General features: G+C 43.1%; 1 protein-coding gene across 2 annotated transcripts; it reads left to right on the top strand.

The window, feature by feature from the left end:
- Positions 1-1,929: 1,929 nt before the first annotated feature.
- Positions 1,930-22,877, top strand: inhbaa (inhibin subunit beta Aa). 2 transcript variants are annotated; one of them, XM_061064329.1, is made up of 3 exons: positions 1,930-2,237; positions 2,633-3,405; positions 20,631-22,877. In XM_061064329.1, exons 2-3 carry the CDS (start codon positions 2,862-2,864, stop codon positions 21,449-21,451), a joined length of 1,365 nt encoding a protein of 454 aa, XP_060920312.1. In that variant the 5' UTR covers positions 1,930-2,237; positions 2,633-2,861; the 3' UTR covers positions 21,452-22,877. The 2 variants fall into 2 exon arrangements, with proteins under 2 accessions (XP_060920312.1, XP_060920310.1); XM_061064327.1 differs by having other exon boundaries at positions 1,930-3,405.
- Positions 22,878-23,485: the final 608 nt, after the last annotated feature.

Genomic DNA, 23,485 nt, shown 5'->3' with positions numbered 1-23,485 from the left:
ATTCTTTGTAGATCTCTTTAGTGCCCTTTCTACAACTTGCAAAAACACAAAAGAAACCCTTCTAATTACATCTTCATGAAGTTCGCTTAAATCCCCAGAAAAATGCCCAAGAAAATCCCTTTACCCTCTTCAAACACTTAAATCCACTTCAATTCAATTCAAGCTTTTATCCTAATTGAACCACTTGAAAATACACCACTTGGAACACCGTAGACCCTGCTTTGTCCTACAAGGTCCTTTACATATGTAAATGTGGAATCATTTAGTTTCCCTTTAAAGACTTCCCTTAAATCTGTACCCTAACCAATAGAACTTCTGGAACTTTGCTAGAACCTCCAAACAACCCCTTTAAAACACTGTGCTAACTCATCAGAGGCCATTTGCACTGAGTCTGCGTTCCTGCTATGGACATGTCTTGCAGCATTTGTGTGGATTTGGTCATGTAATTGTGGGGGAAGTGGCTTTAGCAATTTTCAGTTTGCTGCTTTCAAAACGTTGTCTAGCCAAGAACACTGCCATCTGAAAATAAGTTTTCAACTGGACACTGGGGTAACAAAATGCTTTGCTATCTGTATCATTGTTGTTAGTTAGCTATAGCCCCACTTCCACCAAGCGGTCCGGTTCAGTTTAGTTCTGTATGGTACACATTTATGCCAAGCATACTGATCCAACCCTAAAGACTGGAGCTAGACACACTGCAGTCCATTGATTGGTCGAAAGAATCTTCGCTGTTGTTGTTTTTGTATTTTGCGACTATTGTCAGCGCATAGCACTGCCCGATGGACAAACTCGGAGTTGCAGACCTTAGGAATCATTGATCTTTGTTTACTTTGACTTTTACTTCTTCTTTGTTGAATTTATTGGCTGTCTCCACAACGTTGCACCGCTGCGTTTTAGTGATGTGTAAGGGTACGGTTGGCTTTGGGAAAGCAAGGAAGATCAGGGATTACCTTACAAATCCGTATCACGTTGTACTGAACCAAAACTGACCGCTTGGTGAAAACGGTGCAACTGTGTATCGTTAGCTCGATGTTTTTACCGACTGCACCAAAGCGTAGTTAGCTTTACAGGTATGAGCTTAAAAGTTCTCAGAAAATCCAGACTTACTAGATGTGCAGTGTTCACCAATGAGTCTGGTACCGTTGGAGGTTTCTGCCTGAAGCTCTGTTGCTATGGCTACTTGCAGTTGATTGTAATGAACACTTAGGTTAAAATTCCAGCCAATAAGACACCAGATTGTGATATCAACACCCTATTCAGTCGCAGCAGATGGGAGTTCACGAATGAGTCTGGTTCTGTTCGAGGTTTCTGCCTGTTAAAGGAAGCTTTTTTCCTTCTCATGGTGGATATATGTTGCTCTCTGTAAATTATAGAACAAAGGGGTTCGCTCTACACCTGCTCTGCATGGAAAGTGTCCTCAGATAACTTGGACGAGGCATTTTTACCTTTGGGACATCTGCTGGAAGTTTTGGTTCCTCCTCGCTCCTCTATTGAGACAGATCAGTTGTTGACATTGAACATGCAATTGTCTTAATTCTGAGAGTAAAATGTACAATCGCAGGAACATTATGGAAGAACAATATGAGTAAGGGGGAATCTGAAACGGCGACCTGTGCAGGATTGCCCTGCTCAAACTACAAAAGCTGCCACAACGCCACAAGGCGAGAGCTCACAGTCATGAAATATGATGTCATGTTGACTGGAGCTGAACAGCAACCAGACTAAACAAATCCAGACTGTCAGACAGCCACCCTGACTGACTGATAGACAGTCAGACAGATGGACAGGAGAGTCACAGGCCAAATCCAAGTCATCCAAGAGTTTTCCCCGCAACACGTAAGTCATTCACAGCCGACCGTGGGAGGGAGGGAGGGGGAAAGGGAGGGATAAAGGAATCCCAGCTTTGCTCCATTAACGGCCAAACAGAGGGAGGGGAGAAATAAATAAAGAGAGAGAGAGAAAGAGAAGGAGGGAGGGAGAAGGTAAAAGTTGGGAGAGCTATGAGTCACAGAGCGAGATGGGAGGAGACTGGAGTAGAGAGAGAGATGGAGGGAGGAGGGATGGAGGTATAATTATGGTAGGAGGCTGCCAGGGCGAGAGAGAGGAGAGAGAAGCAGAGGAAGAGAAAGAAAGAAGAGAGCGGGGAGAGAAATAGAGAGAGTCCAGCCCACTCCGGTAAAACCATTCAACTGGTGAGCGAGGGAACGCATTCAACAGAGAGAGAGAGAGGAAAAGAGGTAAAAAGAGAGAGAGAGGAACTCCCTTCGTCTGGGATAACTTAGTCAAACTGCCTCTTGAACACACACACACTCTGAACACACACTCTGCAGAGGCTTCACCCCGGGAACAAGGATCCTCCCGCACTCCAGAGTTTTTCCTTCTCTGCTTTTCCATCATCCATTCATCACATCTGAGAGTTTTTCCTCTTCTTCTTCTTCTCCTCGATTTGTTGATTTTTCTTTTTCTTTCTTTCTTTCTTGTGACGCCTCCACATTTTCCAGCCATCTGTCCCTGACAAAAAAGATAAGGATTACTCATTTTCTCTCTCGGCGTAGTGTTTTTTTTCTTCTTCTTTTTTGTCCTCCTCTCTCTCGTTTCTTTACAGCTTTTTTTTCCCTCCGGTTTTTCGCAGGTGGACTGTGAGCTCAGCTGAACTTTGCAAACTTCTGAGGAGAGAACGAGAGCGAAGAAACACAAAGACAGAAAGAGAGCGAGAGACGGCAGACGAAGGAGAGAAAGTGTTTTAAACAGGAGAAGACTTTTTTGTTCAGACACTTTGGGACAAAACTTGACTTTCTGCATCTTTACTGTGCATCTGGCTTCAGCATCACCAAATCCAGCCTAGCAGCCAATCAGACATCATGTCAATCTTACCTGTTCTCAGCTGGACCGTCCTTCTCCTGGTCCAGACCTGTGGCTCCTCCTTGGACACAGGGTCCAGACTCCAGCCTCCACCTTTATCTTTGACAGTCCATCCTCACCACCAACCACTGCCGGACGCCTCCTCCAACTCCAACTGCCCCTCCTGTGCCCTGGCCAGGATGAGGAGAAACGAAGGTGGCGTGACAGCGGCGGATGACATGTTGGGAAATGACCAGGAGGAAGTGGAGGCGGCGCAGCAGGACGTGGTGGAGGCAGTGAAGAGGCACATCCTCAACATGCTGCACCTTCAGGCGCGGCCCAACATCACCCGGCCTGTGCCGCGCGCCGCGTTGCTCAACGCCCTGCGCAAGCTCCACGTGGGGCGAGTGGCGGAGGATGGAAGCGTGCAGATCGAGGGGGAGGAGGAGGTGCGAGGGCGGGGTGGCCGTGGAGGAGGGGGAGGAGCAGCGACGGCGGCGGCTCGGGCAGGAGACAGCGGCGATGCTCAGGAGACAACGGAGATCATCACCTTCGCTGAGGCTGGTGAGTACGATGCTGTATGTGTGTGTTTGTGTGTGAGAGCATCATTTAACACTCCACAACAGTGCCTTCTGGAATCAGTCCAATGAGAGAGAAACCATATATGTGTGTGTGTCTGTGTGTGTGTGTGTGTGTGTGTGTGTGTGTGTGTGTGTGTGTGTGTGTGTATGTGTGTGTTTGTGTCCAACTGGCAGCAGATTAACATGTGTAAATCTACATTTTTATGTGTGTGTGTGTGTGTGTGTGTGTGTGTGAGCTTCATTTTTCCGTCTGCATCAGTGTGTTTTGAAATGCACGCAAAGAAAGAAACCCTCGATGTGTGTTTGTGTGTGTGTGAATAACTGGCAGCAGTTCAACAGAACATGTGTGATTCTACATTTTTGTGTGTGTTTTCAAATAATGTGTACTGGCTACCTGTGCGTGTGTGTGTGTGTGTGTGTGTGTGTGTCTGTGGGCATCATTTCACTCTCAGTTTGTGTGGAACAGACGCAGAGAGAGAATACCTCTGTGCCTTTATGTGTGTGCGTGTGGGTGTGTTTGAGTGTGTAAAGAAATGGCAGCAGTTCAACAGTGCATGTGTGAAACTGCATTTTTATGTGTCGGTGCGTGTGTGCTGTCAAGGAACGTGTGACAGCTACCTGAGTGTGTGTAGACACAACGTATGTCCATGTGCAAATTTGTGTGTGTGTGTGTTTGTGTGTGAAGGACAAAAAAGCAGCTGTATTAGAAATCAGATTGCAGAAAAGGACCGGTCTGTTCGTGTGTGTGTGTGTGTGTGTGTGTGTGTGTGTGTGTGTGTGTGTGTGTGTGTGTGTGTGTGTGTGTGTGTGTGTGTGTGTGTGTGTGTGAGTGTGTGTGTGTGTGTGTGTGAGAATGTGTGTTTGTTTGTGTGTCCATCTGCTTAATTCCACCTGCGTACTCACTCAACCAAACCCGGCAGATATCCACACACACACACACTCATCTAATCGCCTCCTGCTGTTTTCAAAGAATGCCTCATTATCTACTTAAAATCAGAGGAGATAACGTGTGTCACTGTGTGTGTGTGTGTGTGTATGTGTGTGTGTGTGTGTATATGTGTGTGTTTAAATGCAGTCAGGCTGTTGGAGCGCCTTTCTAACAGACGGTAGCGACAAAGAGCGATACAGAGAAAGAGAGAGAGAGGTTGTGTGTCTAAATCTTTAAACTCACCTCACACACACTCTGCTAGATGAAACCTCAGTGTGTGAGTGTCCTGCTCAGCAGCACTGCGGCAGGGGTTCACTTCTTCTCCCCATCAGGTTTGTCTCTGCCTTTTTAGCACCTTTTATTCCAGGTCAGTGCAGGGTCACCACGCTCCCACTCGTGAGGTTTCCTGAGGGCAGAGAGGCTGAAGAGTATTGTGTCAGTTATGTGACAACCTCGTATCTCCAGTGTTTGGACATTTCTACCGTTTATGTTAAAACCATCAGCTACAACAGACAAGATTCTTCTTTCTTACTGATGTTTTTCCAAATCTTCCCTCAGCTCTTCTGATTGATTACCTTCCTTAGAAGCAGTCCCTTGCTTTCAGTTTATGAGAAGTCTTCTTCAGTCCATTCTTAAAGGTCTCAGTTAGATTTATATAATTTTTAAACATCTGTCTTGGATTACTACCAATAGAAATCCACTTTAAATGTCTTAAGTGCTTTGGATAATGGTTAGCGGTTATATAAACTGTGTGTGAGTCAGACTGCTGACTTAAAACATGCAAATTCACCTGCATGAGCTGCGAGTCGAGTGCAAAAGGAGCATTTTTGATAGAGGTAAAAAAGCATTTCTGAAAGGCAATATTGCAAAACTCCCTGCCATCAATCATTTTAACATCCTCCTCCTGGTGATGAGTGCATGTTTGCATTTTTTTCCAAGAGCTCACCTGTCAGTCAGGCAGTGTGGGCGGGACTGTGACGTCTTCTTCTCCCTCCTCCCCTGGCTTTTCTGTGAGAGTCTCTGTAGGCGAGAGGCTGGAACAGCAGATGGAAAAGAATTTTATGAACTGGATCTGTGCAGACAGGCGGAGAGGAGCAGCTCCCTTTTAAAGGAAAACACAGAATTGAATGCCCATTAAAGAGTTCTTCCTACACGGAGAGCCTCCCAAAGCCTCTTCTGTTTTATGTGAAATTATGTACAACCTCCGCTCAGACATATTGGCTCAGCTGTTATTGGGCAATGTTGCAACATGTACTCTTCAGGTACCACCCCAAAAATTTGTGTACATAAAAACCCTTTTAGAACCACTTTCCACTATCAGAATCAAGTCTGTTATCTACAGTTCCACTTCTCGGCTTTCCAAACTATGTGATTGGTAGACCTTGTTGGAAGCTGTATGCAGTTGGGTTAGGGGGTTAGTGTTCAGAAAAATATCTGTCCAGCACTAAAATTGACCAATTGTTCTTGTTTTTTGAGCTTACAGCTCAGACCATGAAGCAGGTACTTTCATGGTGGACAGAGCTGTTCATGAGCACCAGGAAGCTTACCTACTTTGCTTTTTTGAAGTACTTAAGCAGAAGGCTGAACAAGTCGGGATGAGAGAAATGATTGAGAAGAGATCAGCACAGGTCCCCTCTTCTTGGTTAAGAACTAGAGATGAGGTACCTGTAAGTCTGAGCAGCTTAGCTTACGAGCTTCAAGACAAGAAAGTTTACCGTTGCTTGAAATACTTTCTCCTGCTCCATCTTCTTCTGTCCTTGGTTGTTTTGTCCAGCTTGTAAAGTACTCATGTTATCATCCACATTTTTAATGTCCCAAATAGGCTATAGAAATTGTTTGTAGTTATTGGGTTTACTCAGATCTGCAAGCCATTTAAGAATGAATCTGTAAGACCCTGATTTTACACACTCTGGTACAAACATTGATACCAACCCAAACAATATTCAATCTCCCTGGCTGGAGAGGATAATCTGGTAAAAGTGTTTCCAAATCTTCTGTATTTTGAGCCTGGTCTTGAGTGTCCAGATTTGGAGATAATGCCTTGGGGTAAGCACCACTCTTTATTTGAATGAGGCTTTGTACCTGATAGTCTTTGTTGCATGTTAGCTAACGAAAGCTGTACCATTGCATGAAAACACAATACTGATCTATCTCTTCTCTCCTTCTGGCTGGTTTGTCGGCCTTGGGAAGAAATGTTAGCTGTCGCCTGTTTAAGACTGGATCTGAGAGACGCTGATATTACCAGATCTGTAAAAATTTAGACCGGAATCCTCCTCCTCCTTTTTGGAAAGGGTCAAACAGTAAAAATTCACCCAAACCTTTTAAGTTCTGAGCGCCTCTTCAAATGTCCAGGTCTGGAGGCTCGGGTTATTGTCACTCTTTGATTGAAGTGGTGTTGAGATTGTTCCTGTTAACCATAGTAGCATGTTAGCTTACAAAAATGACACCATTGCTTAAAAAAACAAGGAACTTCTTTATTTCGTCGTCGTTGACATTTTAAAACCTAAATTTCAAAGTTGTTTTAAGAAATTGTGATGGAAGTCTACGAGCCGTTAAAGACTGGCTGTTACAGTATTACCAGATCTGGAACCAAGATTGGAGCCTACCAAGATTCCTCCTGAAAAGTACACAAAAGTGTCCAGGTACAGGGGTTAAGGTAGAGGATTGTTATCATCTATGTTGGTGGGAATTGGGAAACAAACACATGTCTCCAATTAGTCCATTGTTGTGTTGAACAGTCCATCTTCTTTCAGTCTTTTTATGACTCTGTAGTCCAGTGACTTGCATTTTAACTTTAATCCTGGTTGCAAATTAACTAATTAACAAGCTTTTCCTGTTTTGATGAGTAACGTTGTAGTTTCCTGGCAAGGACCGTTTTGACCTGTCACACAATCGAGTTCATTCTAGGTTTGTTGAACTCTGTAACATGCTGTTAAACCAAAACTATTGGCTTAAAGAGGCTAAAATGATCAGGTGAGCAAAAAGCTTTCTTTCTAAAACGTTTCTTCTGGTAACTCATGAAATGTTGCTCTTTTAAGATGTGACACAGCCCGCCGTGAGAATACTTTGCACCCAGCCAGTCCTGTGCTTTGTTAGGAATAACTGATGCATTCAGGGACCTCAGTAATTATTTTGGGCGATGGAGATGGCAAGTAGGGGAGTGGAGGGACGACTGGAATCTTGGCGGAGACCAAGTGTCGACCTCCGTTTAGCAGCTCGGACACAATATCTATCTGTCCGCCGTTTTCTTTCCATCCGCCTGTTCTGTTTAAATTCCTCTCCTCCATCCCTGTTTATCTTCTGCTTCTCTCTCCGTCTCTCCCCACACACAGAGGACAATTAGGCTAATTGAACTTAATTGAACACATCATTAGCGACATTCCACAATCCACTTTCATCTCCCCATTTCCCTCTCTGCTGCTCGCTGTAACCTCGGTCTACCCTTCCCTCCTCTGGCAGACAGAATAAACCGGTCATTGTTGGATCTATTCTGGTGGCCACGTCTGTCTGGGGACTCAAACTAGCAACCCTGCGATGAGCTTGGGTGCGGTTCAATGACTCCTGACAACAGAGAGGAAATGGTGAATCTCAGCAGCGGAGAGGAAGACAAAGAAAGACACAAAACGTCTGTCTGATTTGAAAATAAACTATAATTAGCATGTTTCCTCTCTCTGTTTTCCTTCCTCTTACCCACATTTGTCTTTTCACTCTGTGTTCTTTTGATCTTTTTCTTCCTCTCTCATTTTTTTCTTGGCTTTACCTCACATTTTCATAATTTTCTCTCTGTTTATCCTTTCTCTGTTCCCTTTGTTCTCTCTGTACGCTCTCCCTCCTCTTCCATCCCTCCTGTCCGTCATGTTCTTCTGTGACGTGGCTTTAGCATGTTTATGGGGCCATCCGTGCAGTCTTAAGGCTGTTTGAATCCACGATGGCTCGTTTTTAGTCTTCGTTGTCGTCCCACCACAGCGTTTGGCTCTGCTTTGATGTGTGACCGGCCGCCAAAGATGCTCTATGTTTGGGAAGATGAATCACTGAATAGTAAACAACTACAGATTGTGTCCAGACCTGCCGTGCTCCGAAACACAAACCGACAGGAAGTATTCTGCAGATTCTGTAGATTCTGAGCAGATTTCACAATTTAGGAAAATGTGGGGATGTTTTCTATTTTCCTCCATGTTCAGATTCAAACAAACAGTGAATGGTGATTTACTCACTGTTGCTTCAAACCCCCTAGAGCACCACATGTGGATACTTCCTCAGCTAAAAATAGTCCCTTAAAAATGCATCACGTCCTCTTGTTAGTTAAAAAAAAAAAAAGTGTTAAATCTACACAGAGCAGCTGTTTGAAACAGGACTCTACTTTTTTTTTTTAGTTTTCAAGTCTTTAGCAGGAACCAATGGGCTTTAAGCTTATAGAGCTTATAGAGCTACAGACAGGAAAGGGCTACAGACAGGAAACACCGGAAATCAGACTGTATCAAAGGACTAAAAGCTAAAATTGACATTTTCTGCATCTGTTATTTCTCTTTTATATTATCTTTTAAATGATAGGTATTTTCATTCAGCATCAAGCTCCAGTGTCCTTAAATTCATCTTTTCATGGCTCACAGCTCCTAGTTTGGTATGGTGTGTATTATCATGTTGGTGCCTTCAATGAAGTGGAGCTGGTAATGAAATTTGAGATGTCTTCCTCATTGAATGAGACCAAAATATCAATCAAAGCAACAAACTTGTGTTCTATGAGGTCAAAATCATGTTTTTTTATCAACAGATCTGTGGCTTTGAGACCCTGAATCAATCAAATTATTTTCTTCAAACACGACGGTTTGCTTATAGCTGTGTTTTTTATTCCACTAAATACTGCATCAAACAGTATAAGTATAAGTTGATGTTCGTCATTTTCTGTCGTTAGCATTGAGCTTCCAGTCCTGACAGAGATAGAGCACATTGGCCAGATATGTTCAAGGCACCCTTAGAAAATGATCAGAGTGAGACATCTCTATGTTCCACACCTCTCTGCCAGCCGCCCGCAGTGTCGTCCCTCCTGGAGAAATCAGGGGGGACAGGAAGGCAGCGAGGGGCGACCCCACTAACTACAGGCAGGTTTACACAGAGGGGGAGGAAAAGGGGAGGAATCGGTGGGAAAGAGACACTGAGCGGGAGAAAGGTGGGAGAATTAGAGCGAGAGGAGAAAAGCAACCTTGGTAACTGTCCCTGAATGACTCTACCAGACTCAACACTGCCTGAGTGGCTGTTAAATGTAGTTATGTATTGTAACTTTAACAGCAAGTTAACATGGTTTCTATAAGACCTTTCCTGCTGAGATGAAGAGACAAACCCAATGATCAAAAATGTAATCAGAGTTTTTTTAGACCTGATTACTCTGTGGACCAGTCAACAGGTTCTGACTGTCTGTGCAGTTTTTTTGTATATTTTCATAAGTCAAAGTTTTAGCATAGCTATTATCATGATATCTAAGTTTGATGTTGATATGTTGAAACAGTAACCCTTCCTTTAACAAGTCTTAGGGTCTTAATGACTAGTAGGTCAAAGAAAACTTTTGTAATGTCTCCGGTATTTGTTCATCCTGCAGCAGTGAAACAGGCTGTAATGTCTGGAACATAATCCCTCATAGGTCAAAGTGTGTCCCCTTAAAGTTGTTATTTTTTGTCCCTGACCGTCTCAAATTGTTATTCTAAACTGTCCTAACAACTTGTGACATGAGTGTCAGCAACAAAATCAGCTTGATTACGTTGTTTCCTAGTGAAGTGTCACAACAGCCTGTGCCCAGTGCGACGCGTTGTATTTAACATGACGCTCCATTTTCGATCTCTATTTCTGTCTCTATTGACTTGTAAAAGGAACAAGGTAGATCGACAAGGCGCTGGGAGTGTCCTACAGTAAAACAGCAGGACTCACTCAGCAGACTTGTTAACTTCTTGTACACAATGCAAATAGTGGTACATCAATAGTATCGATATTCATGATTGAAATGATGTGCTTTGACTTGTTTCAACACCAGAGAAAAACATGAATGGCTGAGCACCCTAAAAGGCTTGTCAATACAAAGCACCACACTTAAATTCCTCCACCTTCAAAACAAAAGCCCCACATGTCCTACTGTTTACTAGGGGGAACTGAAATTCAAGGAGCAGAAAAATGAACGTTTAACGGATGGAGTGAACAGCATGCGTCCATTGCTGCGCGCTGCTAAGTGATACAGTATGTGATGCTCGCGTGCTGTTAGGATGCGCGGTGAGTCTGTGACAACATTAAAGAAGTGGTTCCCTACAGAGAGAGACCTTTTTGTCACAGAGGATGATGATTATTTATTCACAAACAGCTGTTAAATCACTCTCTACAAACACACCAGACTACATTGATAAAAACAGACATTTTACCTCACAGAAAACAGGAGTTGCTGGTTGTCTGCCGCCCAGATCAGTTGGTTCGTTTGTGTTTCTGAGTGACTTTGCAGTTTTAGATAATTAGCTGATACAGAACACAACATAAAAATGCAGACAAACGTCCAAAGCAGGAGACGTTTGACTCCTGTGTTCTGCAGGGTAAAATCACTACTTTTGTCAATGGAGTCTGGTGGCTTGGCCAACGTGTTGCAGACATTACAGCCTGTTGAATGGATTCTGAATAATTGTAATCTTTTTTTATATTATAAATGTTTTAGTTACCTTTTTTACACCTCACTTTAGTCTGAAAACTCCCAACTTATTGCAGCGAGTTCATATTTTACAGATGCAGATGGAAATGCAACAGTGCACCCAAAGTTCGGATTTGATCGGCCTCTTGAAGGATGTTTAAGCAATGAAAAAATCCAGCAGCAGAGACATTTCAGGCGGACCGTGACAGGTTTATTTGCAATAGGTTGAAAGCTTCGTGCCCCTGACGTCATGTGTCCGTCCTCTCTCTGTAGACTGCTCAGGTTTAGTCTTCATCAAACTTTCGAGACATCAAGGTTTTATAGAAGCTCTGATCTCCGTCTTTGTGTCTAACTTTGCCTGTGAACCCGAGCCGGCAGCAGCAGCAGCAGAGTCTCTTTGGCATTTTGGTATTTTTGAGATGGGAACAGTTGACTGTCAGATTGGACTGCTTATCTGCTCTCTCATTATAAATAAAGTGGCCTGGGAACGCAGACACACAGTGGGAGTTACAAGCTGGCAACTTCAACTTCAATTTAGCTCAAAACTTTATTGTCCCAAGAGGGAGATCTGGTTTGTAGACCAAGTCTGGAAATGGAAAAAATGCCATGAAATCCCTGAGTGAAAACAATGAAAACACATTAAAAAGTGCTGCAAACACGACATCTGACAGCTGAAGTCAGTTTGATGAAGAAGAGGCTGTCCCAACTCCGTTTCCCACAGTCTCTCTGCTTGTTTTCGTCTTCATGTTTGACACTGAATTTGTTGGATTTCACAGCTGGAGTAATTTGACAGACCACTTTTATTTGGTTCAAACAACCAAAGCATGTGACAGGACAGATTTAGCACGTTAATAATGGAAACAGAGGCCGCGTTTAACTACCCAGAACCTCTAGTTGTTTGCCTTGTTGTGCTACAGTTTCACTTTGTTTGGTTTAATTGCGTTCCTCTGCAGCAGCTTGCAATGAATGTACCCAGAAATACATGACATGCATCAGTACAAAGATACAGAACATACAGCCTATAACCACAAGAAATGACTGGTCGAGTCTTTACCTCCTAGAACGTTCATAGCCCGAGTTTGTAGAAATTATAAATTTGAGGAGCTTCTGTTCTATCACCTACATCCCCTTTTGAATCTGTGAGCTTCATCCATCACTAACTAAACTGTAGTAATAAAACTGCAGTTCTTTTAGTGTCCACTAGAGGCTGTCTCCTGCAGTGAGTCAGTCCCCATAGAGCCCCATGTTAAAATGTCCAACTTCATAGCGGAAATAAAAATGTTCACAGCCTGGTACAAAAACAGTTTTTGGTCTCTTTAGCTCATTTCTCTCTTCGTGACGTCTGTACAGCCAGAATTTTTACACGACTCACTTTTTTTACATTTTATCAAGGCTTAAAGTGATGTAGAATTAGTGGCGTGGCCTCTTTGACTGATAGGTGGGGCTGTCGGAGCTTTCATGTAAATATCAGACAATTAATCTGCCATGCTGTGTGCTTATTTGTACTAACAGACCGTCCAACAAGTCTGAGCTCCACTTTTTACAATCAGTCGCATCACATTATCTTATTTACACATTAGCAACAATTAGCAGCTACCTGTGTCTGTGAGAACCATGCCTGGACTTTTAGCTCGTTCACTGTTTGTCATACATGGATTTATTTGTGCATGGAGTGCATGAGTGTTGTTGGATTTTTCCTGCAGAAGGTAGCTGTCATCTTTTAGGCTAATAAATGATACAACCCTGGGTGCTGGTTGGCCTGGCGGTTGGGTTGCACGCCCTCTGTATAGCCCGCTCCTTTCCTGCACGTCCGCTCTCTCTCCCTGATGTCCTTCGCTTTCCACTGTCCTGTCAAAAGTAGACATACAAATTCCAGCTAAGGAATTAGCTTCCAGCATAGACTATATATCTTTTGTAACTTCATGTTTTCTAACCACAAAGTCATTCCAGCTTCAGTCTTTTTTGCCAGATACGGTTGCTTCCTTCTCCAACTGTCAAAGAAAGTAAAAAAAAACTCTTCTTTACAAAAACACAAAGTGAAGAGAAACGGGGTTCAGACGCAGGTTTGAGCTTCAGGATGAACTGAAATGTTTCCTCACTTTGTACCATCTGGAGAACATTTATATCAGTTCACAACCATTCCTATTTTTGCTTTGCGCGGCCTCTAATTGTTGTGTTTTGGTGCAGTCTGAACACCTTCAGGCTGCCGCTCACTTTGATGTGCATCAAACACAGATCTCAGCTGTGGTTAGTTACTGTACCTGGAAGGTGTCCCCTACTTCCTCATTGCTCTTAGATCTGAAACTCACGCTGCAAAAACTCATATCTTACCAAGTCCAGTCGTCTAATTTCTAAGTCCATATGAACATTTCATTTTGAGACATTGAAAGGACAAACTGAGACCTGAAGTGCTTGTAATGGGTAAAACTATCTGCCTATGAAGCTTTCAAAATGTACTTGAAGAGTTCCTTCAAATGAGATCTCTATATCCAAATTCATCTCATTTCAAGACACTTTTTTCCTGCTGAATTGTCAGACATTTTTTACTCTTTACAAACACTTCAGGCCTCTTTGCTTTTTTATATCTTGACATAAGATGTTTTGATGACTTGTCAGGAGAATGTGTATTACCGCACATTAAATAAATGTTATGAGATATTTATGACTAGAAATTAGACAAATACACTTGGTCAGATTTGAGTCTTTGCAGTGCACCATAAATCTATGAAACATTCAGTCACTGGAATGTCGATAAGAATAAAAAAATAAATAAAATAAAAAGCCCTAAACTATCCATCTTAAACAGTCCAAAATATGCTTAATTTACTTAATTTTAAAAGCACCTTATTAATTATTCAAATGTCAGCCTAAAAAGAGTAAATTTGATACTAAATTTCTATTAAAAGTTCGACCTCCTCTGAGATATTCTCTTTACTTCAAGTCAGGATAAATCTGCAAAAGGAGAATCTTACACCAGTTTATTAATCTGTTAATTAAACCCTCACCATGTTGGGTTTTACCATCCTCCTCTTTTCAGGTCTCTTCTCTTTTCGTCATTTGATTTGCAAAACTGACCAAGTTTCAAATGACTGAAGCTTTATCAGCTCTGCATCAGGAAGGACTTCTCTTTAGCGTGTGTGTGTTCTGGTCTGTGTGTGTTCTGGTTTGTGAAGTCAGTCCAGACGAGACTTCCTCTTTCTCCCGGCTGACGATGAGCGAGTTTGTCATTCGGGACATTCCTCTCGTCAGAAGGCGAGGCTGCTTTAATACCTCCTCACCACTTTTGTTTACCGTCCGCTTTGACAGCGTTACACAGATATCGGTTTCACATCACGAGCTGTTCAGTGTGTGTGTGTGTGCGTGCGTGCGTGTGTGTTTACTAACACAGCCCACTGACTCACATGTGGTGCCAATAAGGCCGAGCAGGGCGTCGACTCTCTGGCTCTGGAGTCGATTTCTGTCCCACGCAGGCGATGCTGAGCCTGACAGTCCCTACTGAGGGATTCACACGCCCAAGTAAACTTTTACTTAGACTCCATTAGCCCTGTCATTGTTTACATCACCGTTTAAACACTTCGATCTGACAATTTTAAAGCAGCAGAGCAGCTTTTTCAGGAGCTTGAAAGAACAGCACGGGAAGAAGAAACACTCTCAGAACACCCAGAACAGTTCATCCTGTAATATTCAGTCATTAAATCCACTGATCTACTTCTTTCGCTACACAGTTAAGCTCAGCATTGCGTTGCTCAGGAGTTTATTCATTTCATGTAGGACTTTTTACTCTTCCTGTGCAGGTTAACCATTTTAAAAAGCTGCTTAAATTGACCCTAAATTCAGCATAATGTTAAAGAAAAAGATAAAAAACACTTTTCTAAACTTGTCAACACGACATGCTGTTCACACAAACATGTGCTCCTTCAGTTAACCATGATTTGTATTATCTTTTTATACATGTGGTTTATTTCTGGGACGCTTCCCTCCAGGCGAATCTTCTGAAGGGCCTTTAAACTCATGTTAAAGAGCCCGCTCCTACTCTTCACTGAAACTTTTTACATTTGACTGAATTGTTAAAACTCGACTCTCTCCTCCCTTAAAGTGAACCCACCACCTGTCTTAGCGCCTTGCTCTGTAAACTTAAATGTGAGGGCATTCAAACACCAATATGTATTGGTTGTTATACACTCTTTCATCTTCAAACACAGACTGCCTTCTGTGTGTGTGTTTGTGTGTGTTTTATAAGGGGGGGGGGGGGTAATTAAAGGGGGACCCAGCCCACTGATCCCTCCCAAAGTAAACTCAAAGACAGAAAGAAAAGGCTGACTGTGATCCTTTCAAAAGGAACACATTCTGCTGAGGTGCATTGTAAAGAAACCGCCTCCACATAGTTTGATTCTAGCTCGTTAACAATCAAACGACCCGCCTGCAGGCTGGAGGTTGTTCTCACATTATCACCGATAACACAACTGCTGTGTATACATATCGCTCATGCCATACATCGTTAGAAAGCTACGATCCTTGTGATTCGGACCGTGTAAACCACTTGAAGATCCAACCACCGCAGTAGCCTACAATCTACTCATCTGTTAGACGATTGCTTCAAATTTGCTCAGGCTTTCCCCTAATTCCTACTGTATTTTTATGAATGTGTGTTCAAACCTGAAACTAGTTTCACTGTGTAAAGGAGAAGCTTTAAAGTAGTGTTTGTGATCCCCTGACAGACGGAGAGGAGAGTGAGTGGATGATTAGCGTTCCCGTTATGTGGACATGAAGCAATGTTTCCGCAGAAAACCCTGAGGTGGATCCTTCACATCTGTCAGAAACACCCTGCTCCTCTGAAACATCTCCTCTTCATCACTCCATTCTTCTCTTCGATGTGTTCACTGTGAAGCGAGAGAGATAATTTTACCTTTCAGAGAGTGGGGAGGAGAGGACAGGAGGAAACAGCTGTGCAAACTGTGAATCCCACCAGCAGCTTCTGTTTCTTTCTGTCTTTCTGAGCGTGTGCAGCAGCAGCAGCAGCAGCAGCAGTGAATAGTTTCAAAACTGCAGGAGAAGAAAAGTTGAACTTTTTTATGGCCTCCCTGACAAGAAAACACACAAACACAGTCGTTCAGTACACAAACAAAGATGCACGTTTAAACAAATAGCTGAAGGGCACACACACACACACACACACACACACACACACACACACACACACACACACACACACACACACACACACACACACACACACACACACACAGAGAGGTTTGCTCAGTCTGTTAAATGCAGCTCATCCATTGAAGGAGGGATTACAACAGACAAAGCAAAACACACACAAGTACTCACAGTGTATGTTTGGACAGATGGGTTTATCTTGTAGGGATTGTGTGTGTGTGTGTGTGTGTGTGTGTGTGTGTGTGTGTGTGTGTGTGTGTGTGCGCTGTTCATTGTCATAGTCTCAGTAAACACAGAAAAACAGAGGGCGTGTTCACTGGTGTCAACATAAAATCCAAAATTACATCAAGTTGCTCCTCCTCCCAAACGTACACGGTGCGTTCTCCTCAAACCTCAGATTTGGCGTTTTAATTGTCGCCATCTTGTTTGATTGTGAGAAAGAAGTGACCATATTTGGACAAGTGGGCGGAGCTATAGCGCCATTCACCAACTCCAACCGCTTGTCCGAATACGGTCACTTCCTTAGACAAAGCATTCTTACTGACATCATCTCCTCAGAGCTTCAGTGCTTTTCCAATAACTCAATGCTTCATATTCACGCTGGTTTTTAAATATTTTGAAAAGTCTCCATTGGCCTGTTAGCACATCCAGTTTTCCTCAAACCTTCAGGTGTCTGAGGACAGAAAACTTCTCAAACGTGTGTGTGTGTGTGTGTGTGTGTGTGTGTGTGTGTGTGTGTGTGTGTGTGTGTGTGTTTGTACGAGGGATTACTGAGGGTTTAAAGAGCATGGACCAGAACTCCTTCTAACAACATACGGCTCAGTGTTTGTGTCTCTTGGTTAGATTTGTTAGCTGCTCAGAGAGGCTTCATATTAAGAATCAGAGTCATAGTAAGCCTTAATGGGAGATTAAGAAATGGTTTTGAGGCAGCTGCCAGTCATGAAGATGATGCTCTTTGGCCAGATTGTCACTTTTTCTCTCTTGATTTCTGATAGGTGTATGTCTTCAAAATTTTCAAAAAATCTCGGGGCACAGGGGACGCGCACTAAGTGGTTAGTGCGCGTCCGCCAAAGTCCTCCAGACGGGCAGCCAGAGTTTGAATCCAACCTGTGTCTCCTTTCCTGCACGTCATTCCCCACTCACTCTCTCCCTGATTTTTCTTGTCAGAAATTGTGTGTGTGTGTGTGTGTGTGTGTGTGTGTGTGTTTCAGTTTTTTGTACACACTCTCCTCCATCATGGCTGAGCTGTCCAAACAGAGACACTGAAAGAGAAACAGAGCAGACGAGGGCCAGAAATGAGGTTTTATGAGTTGTTGAGACATAGGTTTGTAAAGATCAGTCTTCTGCTAATGGAGGGGGAGTACAAATACACACACACAAGCACACACACACACACACACACACACATAGGGAGATGAGCTGTGAGTAGAAGGCTTGCAGAAGTCAGGCTGACTTCAGGAAACAGAAATGTCAGAGTGCAAATGTGCTGCTGGGTTCTACTTACCTGCTGTGTTGAGGTTTTTTTAAAGTATTTTAACACATGAACAATGATTCCAGGACACTTCCCATCGTCATCGGAGTTTTGATTTATTCCCTTTCTGTCAGCCAGCCTTTAGTCTCGCTTAATCTGAAAAATATCCTGCAGAGACTTTAACTTCCTCAACTTTAAAAAAAACCAAACAAACAAGGGGAGCACTTTTACAAAATCCTGCAACAACAGGATCTGGATCATAAGAAGAGTTGAGCGTATGACATCAGGTATGGTATGTGGCCAAAAGTATGTGGACACTAGTTCTACGTGTGACGTATTTAGATCTGAAAGAAATAGTTAAAAGACAAAACTAAACATCAATTAATGACTTCTGCAAAACACCTTTTAAAGGTCGTACATGTCTTCTTCTTCTTCTTGAACTAATATTTCACAAATCAAATCCTGAATCTATCCAGCGGAATCAAAGCTGTATTTGTAGCTTTAGTTGCATTCAAGGAATTCTAACCTCAGTGGAGCTGAAGAGTCACACAAAACAGTCACTTTATCACAAATGTTTCAGCTCAGGACATCCCTAGAAACGTTTCTCCATTTATCTTCAGACTTTATGAAACAAAGTCTCATCCTACCCTTGAAAATGAAGCTATATTTGTAACTTTCGGCCCGTTACTCTGCACGTTTACTTCAACAAGCTTTGTTTCAGCAGCAGGGCCTCTCTTCTGTCATTCCTCAGAGTTTCTGCAGACAGATGTGTGACACGGCTCTGAACGACATGTGTGTTCAAACCCCACAGACATAGCAGGCGTCCGTCCGCAACTCGTCTGTCATTACAGTCATAATAAGCAGCTCTGCATGAACACACACCGCTGCCTTCTGTCTGACTCCGCACGCCGTTACAGCTGCTGCTCTCCGCCGCGAACGTGCTATTAGTATTTCCTCTGAGAGCCGCAGGACCTTTTTTAAACATTCGGTTCGTTCAGACGGACTGTAAGTCTTCTTAGGGCTCTGAGTCAGATTTTGAAACGCACGGCAACAACCAGCCTCAGTCTCAGGATGATATAAACGTCCATCTTTTTTCTTTTTCTCGACCTGCAGTTTGACCAAAACTTTCTCTGATTTTCAAAATGGAGTAAAGTTATAACTTATAGGTCTGTAATTCATCCTCTGTGTGTATGTGTGTGTGGTGTGTGGTGTGTGGTTGTGAATGTGTGATAAAGCAACCTGTCCAACATTTTAAAAAAGTTTTTACATCTCAGTTCTTAACAGTGGAGCGTCTTCAGTGTGTGACACCCACAGGATACTTGTTTTTAGATTCATTCACGGGCAGGAAGAAAAATGCAGAAAGCCAACAGACTGATGGTCTTTGTCAGCAGCACTATTAGCGTCACACCAACAGATTGGATCGCTGTCTTTGTCTCAAAGCTGCTGCGGTTCAAACAAAGACTTGCATTCTTCAGTTGCTTAAATCAGCATCACAAACACTATTCTGAGAAACAATGAATGAACAGGGCTTTCACTTTTTAATCTCTCTGAAGTGACGATGATGTAAGTGAGATAATCGCCTCCGAATTGCCGGTTAAACAGCGTTAATGGACTCGCTGAAGTGCTGCACGCCTCCGCACACACACACGCACTCACACAGACGGGCCGCCCATTCACACCGTTTAACAGAGCATCACTGCTTCTGACATTCATAAACTCCTAGATCGTGACTTTGATTTTCTGTATGGACGCCCACGAGTGAGAGACATCAGAGAGAGAGTGAGAGAGAGAGAGAGAAGGTGATGCATGGATGTTATGTCATGACGCTGGGAGGTAATTGGGTCTCTAACCTGCTGATTAGCTCGCTGTCTGGCCTGGAGGTTTCTAGGAAATGTTTTTTTTTTTTTTTTTTTAAAGTACAGCTCTGTACATGTGTGTTTATGTGTGTGGTTGAGTGACAGTTTACACGCTGCATTTCCCCCGCGTTGCTTGTTTGGGCCTCAAACTTTTTCATGTGTCTGCACAGTTTGAGAAAGAAGAATGAATGAATGGTGAAAAGGTTGATTCATATCTCTAAATAAGAGTTACAAAAAAAAAGTGAATACTGTCTCCAGTAGATTTGTTCATCCCGCAGCAGTAAATCAGGCTGTAATGTAACACTCTCAGCGCCTCTCCTGCTGACATGACGCTTTTACATTTTCCCATAATTCCCCGTGAGGTAACAGATCCGAAAGGTTTCACTTTTATAAACGGTTCATTCAGTTTTCGGTCTTGCTGCTGTAATGACACGGAGCTCCTGGTGGGAACCATTAGACTCCAAAACCTCTGACCACCACTGCTGAGTCAGCAGGAAGAGGCCAATCAGTGTGTGTGTGTGTGTGTGTGTGTGTGTGTGTGTGTGTGTGTGTTGTGTGTGTGTGTGTGTGTGTGTGTGTGTGTGTGTGCGTGCGTGCGTGCGTGCGTGCGTGCGTGTGTGGGGGTGTGTGTCTGTGAGGTCATGTTAGAGATGGTAACATAATGATAAGTGTGTGCTGTGTGTAGATGGCTCTGTAGCTCAGATGTGGCCACACTTATTGTATTTGTTTTGTTGTGTGTGTGTGTGTGTGTGCGTGCGTGTGTGTGTGTGTGTGTGGGTGGGTGTGTGCGTGTGCGTGTGTGTGTGTGTGTGGGTGGGTGTGTGGTTGTCCATCAGTTAAAGTCGTGGTTGGTTTAGTTTAACCACTGAGTTAACTGCTGACTGAGCCTGAAGCTCTGTTGCTATGGTTACATGCAGTTTACTGCGATAAACATTGAAGATAAATTGTTGACTTGAGAAATGTTTGAGAGGGAAATTACAGCCAATCAGAGACCAGAGTTATATATAAACAACCTCAGATGATATGATCTGGTGCAGTGAATGAAAATAGGTAATTAATTTATTCATGTGTATAAATTTGAGCTTTGTTGTAACCCTCTCTCTCTCTCTCTCTCTCTCTCTCTCTCTCCTGTCAGGCGAGTCTCAGGGCACGGTGAACTTCGTCCTTTCTAAAGAAGGAGGTGACCTCTCCCTGGTGGAGCAGGCTAACGTCTGGCTCTTCCTTCGTTTGGCGAAGACCAATCGCAGCCGAGCGAAAGTCAGCATCCGCCTCTTCCAGCAGCGCCTGCTCCCCAACGGACGCCTGTCCCCGCCGCAGGACGACGAGCTGCTGGCTGAGAAAACGGTTGATACGCGCCGCAGCGGCTGGCACACCTTCCCCGTGTCAGCGGCAGTGCAGGCACTGCTGGAGAGCTCTGAGAGCACCACGCTGCGCCTCAGGGTGTCCTGCCCGCTCTGCGCCGACACAGGAGCGACACTCGTCCTGGTCTCCGGCGGCTCAGAGACGTCACAGCGCACCAACCAGCGGGAGCAATCTCACCGACCCTTCCTCATGGCAGTGGTACGGCAGGAGGATGGCAGCGACTCACGGCGGCGCCGGAAGCGAGGCCTAGAGTGTGATGGGAAGGTCCGCGTCTGCTGCAAACGGCAGTTCTACGTCAACTTCAAAGACATCGGCTGGAACGACTGGATAATCGCACCATCTGGTTACCATGCCAACTACTGCGAGGGCGAGTGCCCCTCCCACGTGGCGAGCATCACCGGGTCAACGTTGTCCTTTCACTCCACCGTCATCAGTCACTACCGCATGAGGGGCTACAGCCCCTTCCAGAACCTGAGGTCCTGCTGCGTCCCCACTCGGCTACGAGCCATGTCCATGCTGTACTACAACGAGGAGCAAAAGATCATCAAAAAGGACATCCAGAACATGATCGTGGAGGAGTGCGGCTGCTCGTAAACACGTCTGAACCCCATCAAACCAGAACAAACTGGGACTGGAGGGGACCCCAGAGGAGACGGGGGGGGGGGCTGCTGAACTCCGGAGAGAGAGAGAGGTGGAGGGAAGAGAGAAAGATGAACTTTTGGATCATAGTCACTTTTATTGTCTGCGTCTGATTCCTCCTCCCTCCGTCACCCGGGGGTCACTCTCTGGAATAAAAACTTTCCATCCTCGTCCAACAGAACTCCGAAAGAGTCTCGATGGCACTTTCAAAAAAAAAAAAAAAAAAAAAAAGAGATGAAAAAAAAAGATAGAAAAAAAGAATATCTAATATATTTTTGTTACAAAAGGAGGGAGCGTGGCGTATTTATGTGGCTGAGACGTTCAAGCACCACTCGACCCGTCAGATCTGGGAGAGACGAGGTGCATGAAAAAACTACTAACAAACAAATCTCAAAACTATGCAACTTGTTTCACGTATTACGATCTTATTGTATTTTACTTTGTTTTTGTTCCCCAACTGTTTACTTTTCAAAATGTACGAGGAAGAAAGAAGAAGACTTTTGTTTTATTATTTGGAAGTATACATTATTGATGTGTGTGTGTGTGTGTGTGTGTGTGTGTGTGTGTGTGTTGAGAGATACTTGAAAGAAACAAGTTGGCCCCGCTGCTGGAACCAAACACTTCTTTATGTTATCATGGTTACCATGTTGATGTTATAATTATTATTGTCAGTAAGTATATTAATAATATTATTGTTATTGTTGTTAATAATATTTTGTTTGGCTGCATTCGTGTTATTTTGTCTGCTTTGTTGTTGTTTTTTTAAAAGAAACGTTGCATACGTTTTTTTTAATGTTTTGCACTATAGCGACACTTGTGTTCAGATCAGACTGAAGATAGAGAGAGAGAGGGCAGAGAGTGGGGCGTCCACTCCACAAAGGCCACAGGTTTGATTCCCCGCGATAAGCTCTGAGGTCAGAGTCTTCTGAAGGACAGAAGGAAGACTGTATAATAAAAAATATTTAAAGTATTTACAGTGTTTGGACTTTTTAAATTTGTCTAAATTTGATAGCTGTTCACTGACATTGAAATGTTTTTTTTTTGTACAACTTGAAGGTCTTATTTTGAGTTAAAGCCTTCCGAAAGTGCGGGTAATAAACGTCTGATAAGAGAAATACTGAATCCCTCTTTAATCATGTTTGTTGACATCCAAATACAGAATTCAAGTTAAAGCTGGTCTGACAATAACAAAGTCGGCCTGAAGAATAACCCATCATGTGAAGGTTTTTAATCATAAAATTAAAAATGACCACATTTTCCAATACGAACACATTATTTTTCTGTGTCGATAAAAAGATTCATGACATTTTTCCCAACAGTCACATTAATAGATGCTGAAAGAGATCATTAGAACAACTTTTCCCTAAAAAAAAAAAAGAAAGTTTTTGGATTACATTAAAATAAAAGTTGCCATGTCCAAGCAGATTTGAGCTCTTGGAGTAATTGCATGTTAAGAAACTTGAGCTGTGGAGGCTTCTGATTGGATAAACCAACAGACGACAAGTCAGTATACCGCTGCATTGGATTGTCCCAGTTTCCGAGTTGGGAAATCATTCATCCGACTTCAGTGTGTTTACGTGCTTTCAAATCAGGAAGCGGGAAAAACGTTAACGTTAACGAATATTGCTCGAGCTAATGTTCCTGACTTGTTATTAGCCTAAATATATATATAAAATTATAAAATATCAAATGAAAACCCTTGAAATACTTAATATCGTTGTCTTATGGTGGATGTTTACAAAGTGCAAACTAGCTAGCTAGAGGTGGTTAGCATTAGCCAAGAATACTCCATTTTTTTCATCTTTGCGCGCTACAAACAAAAACGTAACTTCATCTCTTCAGTCTATTTTCCTCTCTTGAATCAAAATATAGTATTGTAATAATGCCACAGATTTTAATGCATTTGATTAAAGAAAGATATTAATTTTCACCATTTTGAACCTGATAAAGACATTTTATTGTGTCTTAAACAAATTTGCACTATGGATA

Source organism: Labrus mixtus, chromosome 19 (genome assembly GCF_963584025.1).
Source record: "Labrus mixtus chromosome 19, fLabMix1.1, whole genome shotgun sequence".
Classification (NCBI taxonomy): domain Eukaryota; kingdom Metazoa; phylum Chordata; class Actinopteri; order Labriformes; family Labridae; genus Labrus; species Labrus mixtus.
Note: the sequence above shows the minus strand (reverse complement) of the source record. Positions and strands in the feature narration are given on the sequence as shown.

Excerpts from the sequence above, each read along its gene's own strand:
- inhbaa (XM_061064329.1), top strand. The coding sequence starts at position 2,862 with ATGTCAATCTTACCTGTTCTCAGCTGGACCGTCCTTCTCCTGGTCCAG. Across the intron at positions 3,406-20,630 it reads CATCACCTTCGCTGAGGCTG|GCGAGTCTCAGGGCACGGTG; the intron begins GTGAGTACGATG and ends CTCTCCTGTCAG.